A 13,773-nucleotide genomic window follows, 5' to 3' on the forward strand; every position below is an offset into this window, starting at 1 on the left:
GACATTCCATTCCTATACATGATCACCGTCAAAAGGTCAAGAACCAAGAAGTCAATAAGTTCCCAAGGATATCCTCAATATCACATCACTGCTCTAACAAGTGGTGAGCAAGAAGAAATTCAGTCAAGTCAAACACCCACACCCCATACACAGTTAAAAGAATTTCCTTCATTTTTTCCCTCTACTGATTCCAACAAAGAAATATGACGAGAAAAACTGGAGGGTTCTCACATATTTGAATAACAAGTGAAAATCTAAAAATATCTTCACTGTATGTTATTACCAACTGTATCACTGGGTTTTATAGTGACAGCCCTGTGCTATAATTTCTGAGAAAACCTCTACATAAAGCTCCATAAACCCAACCATTCCTGTAATGTATCGCCTTATCTAGCACACAATCATTTCAAACACAACTTTTCATGTTAGTATAATTTGTTCAAAAATGGTAATAAATACATCCATGAAGCCAGAGAAATCATTGCACAATCTATTGTAACTTGTTCTTACCAGTACTGACAGTTAATCCTAAACCTAAGATTCAATGTAAAAGAAAAATAAAATAGTCCAATATTACTTGGTTTAATTAAAGATATTCATTATACACATACCTTTTAATGGACAGACGCTCCCAATCAACATTATAAATAATCTGGGCCAACTGCAGAGTAATGTCTGTGAACAATTATCACAAAACTAAAACATGGATAGCTGTCAGTTGGTGGCAGAGTTCTTGCTTTCATAATAAATATAAAATCAATTTCCTGTTCTAGTTCCTATTCCAAGTTGAAAATGATATATCTGACTATGAATTCCAACTACCTTCATCCTTAGTGTTGTTTTTTTTTTTTTTTTTGAAAGAAGTGGGGGGGGGGGGGAGGAAACTTATGACACCACCTAAGTCAATTCTTCTTCATTTGAGGACACTAATATAGTAAAGGTTTCTACGGAACATCACATACAAGCTTTCCATTTCACTTATATACATATTTTTAAATGTAGTGATTCCCCCCCCATCAAATGGCAGTCAAGTTATTTCAGGAGTCCCTCTCAATAATTTCTCTATAAATTCCTACATGCAAGGCTTTGTATGTGTGAAAGCCTGTAGAAACCTTTTATTTAAAAAAAAATAATACTAATATGCAATTTCAAAAGCTTTTTGTTCCCATTTCAATCAAAAATAACTTCCTATGCTTTAAATGAAATTTTGCAAGTAATCATAGACTAATGAGGATTCATTGATTTAACTAGTTCAGGGAGTATGAGAAGGGAATGAGAATTTAAAGGAAGCAAGTTATTTCATTTAGAAGAGCAGCGAATATGTAGGTACACTAAGTCCTCTTCACTGAGAAATGTAATCAGGACTTTTGTCTCAGGAGAGACTCTCATTGCCCTCTCTGTGTGCACATTCCTAACTCCCATTAACATTAACAGGCACCACACATGCACACCGAGGAGATGCCAGCCTTGGTAGTGAGTATGCACGGCAGCTGTGGTGACTAAATAATCCATATGGCTCTAAAGAGAAGTTATGGTTTACTGGGTCTAGAGTCAGAGCCACAGTGGTGGAATTCAGACACCAGAACCAAACCTCAATATAAATGTTTTATCCAAACTCTGTCCTATCTAACCACACCCTGGTAGCAGGACAGAGTTTTGCAATTCTACTTCTAGCAATGGTTTATAACAGGTAAAAAAGTTCCATGTTGGAGGAAATCTTAAATTTTTCATAGGCCCAGAGAAGTTCTGTCTTTCTTGCAATCCACCATGCTAATCACAGTATTCATTCATGTGATCTCCCAACAAAATACACAAAATCACATAGTGGCTTTACAGACAGAAATATCGGAGGCCTGCCTTAAATCACCAAAGTCAGCAAAATCAGAATCAAGGACAAAACTCAACCCCCAACATGAAAATCAAATAATGTGGTGATCTTACACAACAGATATATGCTGACATGTAAATGCTACAGGTGTGTGAAGTGCAGAGCATAACAACTTATGCTAACTGTTTCAGCTTTTAGGTATCGAAGCCATAGTCTTAATGCTCATTTAATATAGTTTCCCGAAGCCCAAGTCAACTATTTATTCTTTCTTTCCCTCATAAAGGAAAGATTCTTATGAAGTTCAGTTTAGTGAAGACTGCTGCACTAGCGCGCACACACGTTTACACTCTGAAAATTAGTGATAACAGTTACTAGCCATGTTGCTGAAATTAGGCTTTAGAAAAAAGACTAGATGACACAAAATTCTTAGTATACTTTCATATAGAGAGTACAATAAACACTTCTTTGTATCTCCAATTAGGTCAATTAATATTCAGAAAAATTCTGTAACACCACGTTTCAATAATCATAAGAGGGGAGAAAATACACTGATGTTCTAGAAGCTTCTCTAGACCTTTCAATCAATTTTATTTATATGCAAAACCAAGAGAAACTAAAAAAAAAAAAAAAAAACCCAACCCCCCCCCCCCCAAAAAAAAAAAAACAAAGCTCCTCCTGATGCTAAAGCTCTCAATTTACTGACAGGCAAATGGCTTCATGCTGCCACTTAATCTCATTTCTTGCATAATGCCCTCTAATTAGCATATCAAAGTGAATTAATACTTCTAGGGCATTAGCAATGGGGAAATCTGCTCCAGGCTCACAATAGCAGTTAAGAGAGAGCCAAGAAATCCTCAAAAACACCACAAACCACTTTGCATTGCAAAACTGTTCAATTTATTTATCCTCTCTCTCTAAACACTTTTACCGCACACTGTTTTACTACTGTTCACCAAACAAAATGATAATTGCCAAAGTTACCAGCATCTGTAATGCCTGTTTAGAATCTTAATTTAGATTATGTTGCAGATAATTTCTATATGCAACCATTTGTTCTATTATAAATGTTAATATAGAGACAGTGGAAATGTTGACATTCTCAATTAGTTAATTTGAATTTGAAATAAAATTTTATGGGATTTTAAAATTTATGAATTTTTTTAATGTAAAAAGCCACCTGCTGGACTCTGATGCCTAAGAAATGTGCTTTGAAAACTGATGTATCACATAAAACAAAACAAACACACAAAAAAAATCATTTTGCCATAACATATGTTGAGTCTCCCAAATAATGGTTTAAACATCATGAGGAATCATCAGGCTTAAAAGGCTTACAATGTATACCAAGTCCTCATTAATATGATCACACAAAAAGGGTTAGTGTTCAAAACAGCGTAACGTTTTTAAAGCAAACTGAAGAAAAAAAAGAAGTACAAAACTTTTAACAATTATTTTTATCCATACTTAATTTTAATTGTTTTCAGTCCTAATCAGCTACTATCATACAGTCAGTCCAAAAAAAAAAAAAAAAATACTATACCAATTCAACTTAAAACGTTCTTTCACACCAATTTTTTGCTAGACATACACTCAAATTTAGTACCAAAGCAAACTACTGTTACCGTCAAAACTACAAACATATTATACTTATGGACTACGTCTACAAAAAAATAAAGAAGAGATTCTGGTTACTATTCTACCTACAACAGCAATAATTAGAATTAAGTTTGAAGATTATTGAAATTTGTTTTCTAACATGTTCTGTGTCTGATGGCACAAAAACGATAGTTTATTTTTTCAGTGACCTGTTCAAGCATTACTTATTCATTTATGTGCTAAGTATAACAACACTATCACCTAGCTGTGATAGCAACTTGTTTAATTAGCTTCTATAACTTTGTAAAAAAAATCTGAGAGCCAGGTCTGGAAAACTTCGGCCAACTTACACTACACAGTGATGTAAATTATTTACTCTCTTCATAGTTAAAGACTCAAATGGCCTATGAAGTAGGGCAATGCTTGAAAAGGTCAACATGGAAAGGGTGGTGTGCAAGCTTTGTTAGTCAGTTACTACCTAAATCATGCTGATCACACTGATAAATGGCTAAAACACAAGCCTGCTGAGAAAACAAATAAAACATTATTCTCACAGTGTCAATATTGAAATAATAAATACCTAAAGATGTCCACATGTACATGAATAGAGGAAAAAGAGTCTAAAATCTTTATTTAACTTGATGTGTTTGTGCTGACATTTTAAGTATTTATTCCGAATAGATACCTCAATGGTATGAGTATAAAATAAAGTGGTGACTGATTTAGGGTGTGGTTCATGAAATGTGGTTTCAATTCTTTATAACCATACTTCATATAACAGAACTTCATCCTGTACAATGCCACCATAAAGTATCAAAATATAAATAATCTAAATGAAATGTTAAACTTAAATCTGTCTTGTAAATAGCCTTTTACAAAATTTATAAATTGAAATCTAAAAATACAAATGAAATTAATTAAAAGGGAAAGAATCACAGCATGAAAGATGTACACAGTTACATTTTATGAGAGCCGATGAAACAATATGCTCTTTGGGGAAAATCAGGGCTTCCTTTGCCACCGTATTAATACACTTCTGATTAGGAATAAAATTATGTAAATTAATAAAGTAACAAAGTAAAGTCCCAAGTAAAAGACCAAAACTACACAAATCTGTAATAAAATGAACTCTACTAAAACTAAGGCATGAAAGAATTACTTGTACAGATCAAGTTAGTATTGACAAGAAGGTTCAATATATTTTTACAGGGAAGAAGAAAAAAGAGTTGGAAGATATTCCCATATTTTGAAGATAATACAATACTTGATCATGAAGTTCTAAACCAGTATGGTAGTTGGATTTTTTTTCTAGGTTTTCTACGAATATATTGCATGTGTTCTCTTAAAAGGAAGAGAGAGGAAAAGTAAGTTAGAAAAACAACAGTTTTTACATCTTCCCTCAATACCTCCTTAAAAGCTATGGTGAGTTATACATACAAATCTATAAAAATAGATAAAATTCAATAAAAATATTCTTAAATTACTTTAAGGAAAGATTGGTGATAAAGTGATAATTAATGACATTTCTAAGATATACTGATTTTACATTTTTTTCCTGTTTAGTCATTTAATATTTCCAATGTAAACAAGACATAACGTGTCAAAAATTGATATGAAATTTAATATGTTAACAGTCCATTAAAATTGGCTTCCAAATAATCCTAAAAGGGTGGGAGTTACAGAGAAAACAAGATTGGCCAAGTGTTGCTAACTGCTGAAAGTGGGCGATTAGTTCATGGGGGTTCGAGTTTCTCTTCTCTCTACATGTTTTTTATGTTTCCACTTGTCCATAATAAAAAGTTTTTTACAACTGGAAAATAAGTTCATTAAAATACAAGAATGAATCATGTATGGAACAGTGCATTTGCTTTTAAAAGTCTGGAACAAATAATGATAATTATATTGGAAATACTGCAAAAGTAACTTAAAAGAACATATGCAATATATACAATAACATTTATTCTCATATATAACAGTTTTCACCTTTCCTATTAAATTTTCACTTCATGGAATATCTGGTTTTTATACATTGGGAATTAAAGAATTACAGGGCACTGTGCAATGAAAAATGAACACATTTTATACTGAATCATTAAAAAAAAAAGAAAACAGAAAAAAGAAGATTCCAATAAGTCTCGAAGCCTGTAGGGTCAGAATTAAATGGACAGGTATTCACTGAGTTCACTGCTCTGTCCTTGAAACCTAGCCACACTGATAACACTAAAGATAAAAGGTTTAATCACATATATATCATATCCTAAAGGCATATAAAAACTCACATAACAAGCTACATTCTTAAATCCAGTTTTGATATCTAAAATTCTTATGACTCCTTCTGGGGGAGGAGGGTCCTTCAAAAGTAAAGCATTTTTAATAGTCATGTTCTTCTTCTCCTTAAACATAAAAAATACTTCAACCAGCCCAACCAGCCAAGCAGGCCTTTCTCTTCCCCTGCGGACACCTCCTGCAGTAGAGAAGTTCATTAAGTTTTATGATCTTCCCAAGTCAGTCCTGCTTATAAGCCTCACAAAGGCCACAAATCTGGCAAACCATCATGTATGCCATTAGACATTACTAGTAAATGAACGCTATTTAGGGTTTGTGGTGGCAATAAATCAGAGTTTGGTTGGCAGCTATCAACATAGAATATTTTAACCTACCATTTAGAAAGGAAAAGGTTGTGTTGTTTTTGTTTTTTTTTAGTACAATTTTTTTTTCACAGTATGCTTCAGTTATATACTAAAATGTTGCATTTTCATTAAAATTTCTTAAAAATACATTTCTTTCTCAAAAAGAACCATTTTGTTCATTTGAACTCTCATAATTAAAGGTTTGGGAAAGAAGGCAGATTTGTGAGGATGGAATATTTTCACAAAGAAAAGTACTTCAATAATCAAGATTAAGGTGGGCAAAAAGATGTGAGGGAATGCACCAAAAGAAGTATGTAGATGAGGAGACCTCAGAGCATCAGGAATATTTAAGAGATAGATGGTAAAATATGGCTAAAAAGTAATTAAGAGGAAAATCTTAACATACATATATAACTATCTCGCTAGTTGCGTAGTTTAAAATAGACAAATATGTTGATTTTAAAGTCTATGACTTTTCGGTTGCTTTCAAAATGCATAAATATCACAATTCAACTAGTGATGACGTTTCTACCCCAAAATAATTGTATGATGAATTTTACAAAAGAATACATTTTCAAGAAAAAGCAAGCATCTCATAGTAAAAGTATACTTTCCCTACCTCTGAACAAGAAAATAATATAATTGTGGTAGATTACCCATTTATCTGTCAGAAAGGAAAAATACCTTTTCATATGTGGTAGGAGAGAAAAAAGATGTTTCCAACTAAATCCCTCATGTGCATCAGAACTGGCTGTGTTCACTGCCTGATCAGAAACCTCAAAACCTACTGGCAGATCTATAAATACATGGAATTTTTTTAAAGAAATGATTTTGTCTTATTTTAGGAGAAGCACAACTGAAATGACATTATCCACCGAAGTGACAGTTCCCCCCCACCTCCCCACCAGACAACCACCCCCTACCCCTCCATTATGCAGAATAGAGTCATCACATAATGTTCCGGTTTCTGTTACAAATGACTAGGTAAACTTTCTCCAGATTACACAGAATTAATCTCTGGATACTATATCATTAGATTAAATAAAATAATCTGCAGAAAAAACATTATGCAATACACATATATTCTATAATGCTTATTTTATAAGTTCATGATGTTTCCAAAGCCTATCTGTGGGAACAGATGTGGGGAGGAAGGGGGGAGGCCTGAAATTTGCTGCCCTGCTTTCTTTGCTTTGGTAACACTAATGTCTACACAGATGTTTTATTTCAAATCAAGGATACTGGGTCCAGCGTCCCTGTCTCCTTCTAAGACTACTTTTGGAGGGTGAGGTGGAGGTATGGGTAGTAAGGGAGAAAGGAGAGGAGAGAAAGAGCTTCACCCCCATCAATCATTCGGTACTTAAATCCCAGCCCTCTCGAGCTTAGAGAGGCAGGCAGGAAGATGCCTCTGCCCAGACAGCCGCCTTTACTCTTTGTTGGCTGCTGGCTTTTTACAAAAGAGATAACGTGCAAACTTGAATATGCCGGCCAAAGCATAAAAAGAGTATCTAATTTACAAGTTATCACTGAAAGCCTCAGAAACAATTTTCAAAAGACAAAAATTTCCTTTGTCAGCTACCTCTTGCTTCTTAAATAGCAAGAGCACCACCAAAGCTCTCTCTGCCAGTAATCCCAGACTCTGAAAAGACTTGTTTCTTTTTCGTAACTCACCTTTGACATGAGGCTGACTATACTTTCCTTTCAGAATGGTGTAACTAAGTCTTGTGCAAATAAGCAACTAGAGGACTTATGCCTCCTAATTGAATTCTGCCTGCTGCTAAATGTCTAAACAAGAAAAGCAGTTTGCTGGGTTTGGTTCTCAAGCTGGCTAGGCCAAAACTTTAAAAAGGAAAAAAAAAAAAAAAAAAAGATAAATACATACATACATACATACATACGTACGTACACACAAATAACGAGAAGGGGGTGATAGGGGAAGAATATCAATCCCCTCTCCCTAGTAATATAATGCCCTGTGAGTTGAATCAATCTTAATATTCACAACATAGTCAATACCCCAGTGCTTAGCTGTCAGCAGAAACTGAAGTGGAGCCCTGATAGCAAGAAAATCCTTGGACATTAAGCAACATAATTTACTGAGAATTGTACACTTTCAGGCTTCTAAACTAAAAATCTTCAAGATTTAATGTTTGGTGTCTTATTTTATAGTCAGATAAAAATTATCTACCATTTTAAATCACATTGCTTGCTAAAAGATGGCTAAAAATCAACACATAGTAAAAGTTAGGAATTTAAAATGCCTGTGGTTTTCAAAATGTAAAATATACCTTAAAAGGTATCACTCAACATTTACAAACCATGAATGACTATGTGAATGAAAAGCAGGAAAACTATCTTTAAGGATCTCAATATTTTCTGTTACTTATGGTCTTAGCATTTATTTTAAAAGGTGGCAAAAACCCATCATCTTCTCTTGATTACTTTTAGAATCAGAATAGCATTGCAGAGTGAAAAATCTGTTTAAAAGGAGGGCAACTCTCCTACCAACAAACAAGTATATTTTGTGTGCTATTATTTGTACACTCGATTTAAACACAATGACATTTAATCTTTTAAACAGCATCATTTGGATATTGCTATATCCTGAACTTTTAATTTTCTCTTCTTTGCCTGAAGTTAAAAAACAGCAACTTTATAATACCATATAGCCAACACAAACACACACACACACACACACCCCAACAGTAAAAAAGCTTGTTTAATGCACTTATTTGCCATATACAGGGCAGATAATGCCAAATTGGAACTAAAACATCTAGATTAAATTTCCAATTCCATTTGAGTCACTACTACCACCTCAAGACTAAAATACCCTTAATTTTAAAAAGTCTAACAAGAAAATTAAATTGAAGTGAATTGCCAGAAATTTGTTTAACGTGTTCTTGTAGTTTTTATTTCAGCGCTTCTGCAAAACCTGTCTTCTCCTGCATTCCCTGCCCTGGACACTTCAAAAATTGTTTAATCTGCAACTGTGAACCTTTTTCTACTTTACAAAATATATTAAACATATTTACAGTGTAATGACTTCAAGCATAAAATTTAATGAAAGTACTAACAGATGTAATACATTGAACATGCCTAAACACATCATTACCCTTTCTGGGTCCTTAAAAGTAGCCTTCCCAACTAAAACACTAATTCAAACATCCTACTGGAGTCCGTTCAATTGAGTCTATTCTTCTATTTGTGGAGCTGAAGCTTAGGGCTGTCTAAGTAAAACAAAGTTCGGGCGATGCTTCTCCCGGGGACTCGGTCCCTGGCATCCAGTCTCCCGTTGCTCCTTTTAAAAACTGACACACAAACGAGGCGAAAGGAGCGGGAGAGGGCGGCTGGTGCTCTGGGCCCCCTCCCAGCCCGCAGCCAGGGGCGGCCGCCTGGGGACAGCGACCCAGCCCCGTCCGCATCTACACTTCATTTTATACCAGGAGCGGAATTGAGAAATCGACTCCAGATTTATTGCAGTTTTTTCTCAAGACCAGGAGGTGGGAAGCAGAGAATGATCAAAGATGGCGGTGCCCAAAAGCAGCAGCTCTCAACTGGAGAGTGGAAGGAGTAGCTCTGACCCCACCTCGGGGGTCTCCAGGCCCACTGTGGGGCGCAGCCTCTTACCTGTTTTCTCTTTGATCTCACACAGGACGCTGAAGAGCGCGGGTTTCATTCTGTGACAGTTCAGGGCATGTTTCCTAAAAAACAAATAGCAAAACACAAAGGTATTAGCATCACCTATGGAATAATATGGCGCCTTCCTTTAAGTTAGACCCAAGATTTAATTCCGGCCCTCTATTTTGGAAGGCTCCTTGGAACCACGGCAAGTCAACAGAAACTCAAGTTGACTAGTTAGCGACAGCCCGCAAGCTCCGGCGGCTAAAGCTCCAGCCCGAACGAGGCGCGACCCATCTGCCCGGCAGGCAGCAGCCTCGGCGACCGCAGGGCGCGAACCCGCGCGGGGAGCCTGGATACCCCGGCAGACGGCGGCGACCCGGGGGAGGGGACGGCGCGGCGGGGCTCCCGCGTCAGCCCTCCACAGGGGGAGCGGGCGCGGCGCGGGCGCCCGGCCGACTGCGGCCAGCGGGCGGTGACAGCTCGGCAAAGTTTGCGAGGCGGCCCTCCCTTCCCCGAGAACTTGGCCGCCCGCACCCGGACCCGCCAGGGAACCGCCCATCGCCCCGCGCCCGCCCGGCTGGGGCGGCCGCCCGCACAGCGAGGGCGTCCCGCGGCCAGTGGAGCCCTGCACCGCGACTCCCGGCCGGAGGAGAAAGTTGCACTTCCCGCAAGTGCGGCCCCGGGCCCTCTTGGGGCGGCGTGCACGGGGTCCAGGCGGGAGGTTTGAATCCGTGGGAGGGGGCCGGGCTGCCAGAGGGCCAGGCGAGGGAGGGCGAGAAAACCACAAAATCCGCGTGGCACCAAGTCCGTCCCAAGCCCCGAGAGCAACTTTGCCGACTCCCGCCCGCGTCGAGGGGTGAGGGCAAGTCCCCCCGAGGCCCGGGCGGGCGGGCGATTTGCGGAGAAAGTTCCCTGCCCGGGGCTGAGGCCCCTGCCCCGGGCGCCACCCCGGGCCGCGACTCGGCCGCGGGCCCGGCTCCCGCACACACACAAAAGATGCTTAATGAGACGACACCAACTTTGCTTGCGCCTCGTCCAAGCTCTGGTCGGTGATGGTCATGATCTGGTGGAGGATGTCGCCGATGTCCTGCTTCCTGCCGTCGCCGTCCGCCCCTTCGTGGCCGTGCGGGGGAGGCGGCAGGGCCATGCCCCCCTGCACGGAGTGGCCGGCCAGGTTCACCCCGGCCAGAGTCTGCAGCATCCTGGATTGATCGTCCATCCCGCCGCGCGCGGGCGGGAGCGGGCGGCGGCGGCGGCTGAGGCGAAGGCTGAGGCGGCGGCGGCGGCGGCGGCGGCGGCGGCGGCGGCGGCGACGAGGGAGGAGAAGAAAAGAGGGGGAGGGGGAGGGGGAGGCGGCCGCGCGCTCCCCGCCCGCGCGGGGAGGGGGCGGCCCGGCCGGCGGGGCCCGCGGCTGAGGCGGTGCGGACGGGCGCCCGGCTCCGGCTTCCGCCCCCGCCGAAGCTCAGGAGAAGCGCCGGGCGGAAGCGCCGGGCTCCGCGGCGGAGGCGGAGGCGGAGGCAGCGGCGCCCGCTGCCCTCACGCGGCCGCCGCGCCGCCTCCTCGCCGCCGCGCGCCCCGCCGGGCGGCCCCGCGCAACTTGCTCCTCAGCGCCGGCCGAGTTGCCGGGACGCCCGCCGCCCCCCGCGCCAGCCTGCGCACTCCCCTCCCTCGGCCGCCGCCGCCGCCGCCGCCTCGGCCGGGCGGGATCCGAGCCCCGGCGGCCCCGGGGGAGGGAGCGGCGGCGGCAGGCGGCGGCGGAGGAGGAGGAGGCCGGCGGGCGGGCCGAGAAGAGCGAAGGGGGCGGAGGAGGAAAGTTTGGGAGCAGGCGGGCCGGCGCAGCGGGGCGCGGAGCCCGATGGAGGGCCCCGGCGGGCCGCGCGCCGGGCGGACAGCAGATTGATGGGGCGGGAGAAGTCGCCGCCGCCACTGCCGGAGCCGCGCACCCTGCCAGCAGCCGCCGCGGACCGGGCTCGAAGGCCGTTCGGCTAAGGGATTGACAGGCTGCCAGTGCCACTCACTCACTGCGGCCCCGGCGCCCGGGGGGAGGGGCGGGGGCGAGAGGGAGGGCGGGGAGCGCTCCGCACGGTCCGCCCCCGAGGGCGGCGCGCGCGCTCATTGGGCTCTGCGCCTCCCGCCGCCGCCGCTGGTGCCGCCCCCGAGTTACGGCCCGCCCCTCTGGCCTCTGATCCCCAGCGCCCGAGAGCGCGGCACTGTGTCCTCACGCCTGGATGCGTCCTCCGCCCGCGGGTCTGGGCTCCCCCCACCCGGCCTGCAAACGCTGTACCCACACCCCAGCTCCTGATCCCTAGTGTTAGCAGGCATGAGTGCGAAGAGTTGTGCACGGGACACGGGGCAACTCGTTCCAAAGCCACCCATGTGCTTCCCGGCAGCTCCGCGAGCTTCACGCCTTGGACAGCGCCTGGTACACTTTCCCGCTCTTCCCGTCGGGAGGTGGTACCCTCAGGGTTCCGGTCGCCAGTCCCAGGCCAATCGCATTACGCTAGGAACCGAACGGGGCGGGACAGAGGCAAGAAAGAGCTGTCGCAATTGGAGCGTTCGAAATGTCCTGGGCAGAGGCGGGGAAGCTGCGGATGGTGGCCCCGCCCCCCCCCCCCGCGATCACCATAGTAACAGAGAGGGCGCTGCTCCGAGTTGGGCCCGCGCTCCGGCCTTGGGCTGTTCCTCAAGAGGTGACCAGGTAAGGTGGTGGCCTGTTGTCCCGCATGCTTGATGTCTGCTTTGAGCGGATCCGAATGCCATACACTCTCTTGAAAGGGGAGCAAATGAAAATATGTCAGAGGGAACTGTCTCGGGGAGGAGGGAAAGGGCCTGACATCCAGGACCAATTCAAGCCTTACAACACTTCACATACTCTGCAATTCTTGGTAATCCAGGGATTACTCCTTTGGCAGAGTTTGCTTTCAGCTGCCTCCAGATGGACCAAAGCTGCAAAAACGAGCTCTTTATTACAAAGATATGTTTACTTAAGGATAGACTAGATTTCACTCATCAACTTACCCCATCACCATGAGTCCTTTAATGGTGGGGTTCCCAGCCACAGATTTGCATATCCATAACGCCTTTGCTTCCATTGTTCTCTGTCTACAAATAGCTAAAACCGCACATTATTTAGGGATCTAGATTTCAGCCGCTTGTGGACGCTTGAGCTTTCTTGTAATCTGATTTCCCAAAAGGCTTCAACATGTTTTCTCCATTTGAGTTTCGCGGAGCTCATCGTAAATGGGTTCTTTGGTTAGGTGTTTCTGAAAAGTCTTGTTCATTCCCCAAACTCAGTAAGCTGTCTTATCTGAAACCAAAAATAGGGGTATGAGATATGAAAAATGGCTCTTACTCTGCAGGGTTTAATGTAGGACAAGCAGTTCTTTACATGCCAGATGGATTCTTGGAATGAAGCAGGCTACTCGGTTCCAGGTTCTTTCCTTCATATGTTGTGTGTACTTTTAAATACTCCCCACTGCAAAGCTAATAGCTAACCTTATAGTTAGGCAAGCTAAAATCTTTACAAACTGCACAGCTGCTGGAGAGGGAGTTCCAAATAATCCACTCTGCTTACTTACTTCCAAAGAAGCCCCCTCATGTTCATTAATATTCTCTGCTCTTCTATAGCCCATTCATATGTCAAGTTTCTGATTCTTCTTTCAAGCCCCCATTATGGGTTACTCATAGACATCATTGATTGGGCTTTCTCTTTATTCTTCACTTGTTTTTCAAAGCTGTCACCAAATCCTTATGCATTTTTTGCATAAAGGAACAAGAGCAAGCAGCCAATCTTTTGTTAATTTTCCAATGCTGAAGATGTAAAACCACAGAATTCTGTCTGAAAGATGCCTTAACTTCTAAATTCCTTCCAGTTCTAAAATTCATTGATCCTGTGACTCACTATCAGGCCACCTTCCTGCCCTTCTTCTAGGCTCATAATCTTGACTAATCAGTCATGAGGATGAAGCTAATTAGCAATGGGGATTTATGGTTATTTCTAGCCCACTCCAAACAGTGAGTTATGTAAGCAAAGCAACATATATAAAAATGTAAATAAAATTAAAGAAACACTTAAGCAAATAAAGGCAATTGGGA

At 42.7% G+C, this 13,773-nt stretch overlaps 1 protein-coding gene across 3 annotated transcripts in view; it reads right to left on the reverse strand.

Annotated features, from left to right (window-relative positions):
- The window catches only part of PBX3 (PBX homeobox 3), a 220,361-nt gene extending 209,379 nt beyond the window's left edge, over positions 1 to 10,982 (reverse strand). Inside the window, exons 1-2 of one of the 3 annotated variants that reach the window (XM_058694119.1) lie at positions 10,698 to 10,982; positions 9,685 to 9,758 (exon numbers count right to left, since the gene is read on the reverse strand). In XM_058694119.1, coding sequence (XP_058550102.1) covers positions 9,685 to 9,758; positions 10,698 to 10,897 — 274 coding nt within the window. In that variant the 5' untranslated portion in view covers positions 10,898 to 10,982. Of the gene's footprint in view, positions 1 to 9,684; positions 9,759 to 10,035; positions 10,130 to 10,697 lie in introns of those variants that run through there. The other 2 variants (XM_058694121.1, XM_058694120.1) reach the window with 2 other exon arrangements.
- Positions 10,983 to 13,773: the final 2,791 nt, after the last annotated feature.

The sequence above is a fragment of the Neofelis nebulosa genome, chromosome 12 (genome assembly GCF_028018385.1).
Source record: "Neofelis nebulosa isolate mNeoNeb1 chromosome 12, mNeoNeb1.pri, whole genome shotgun sequence".
NCBI lineage: Eukaryota > Metazoa > Chordata > Mammalia > Carnivora > Felidae > Neofelis > Neofelis nebulosa.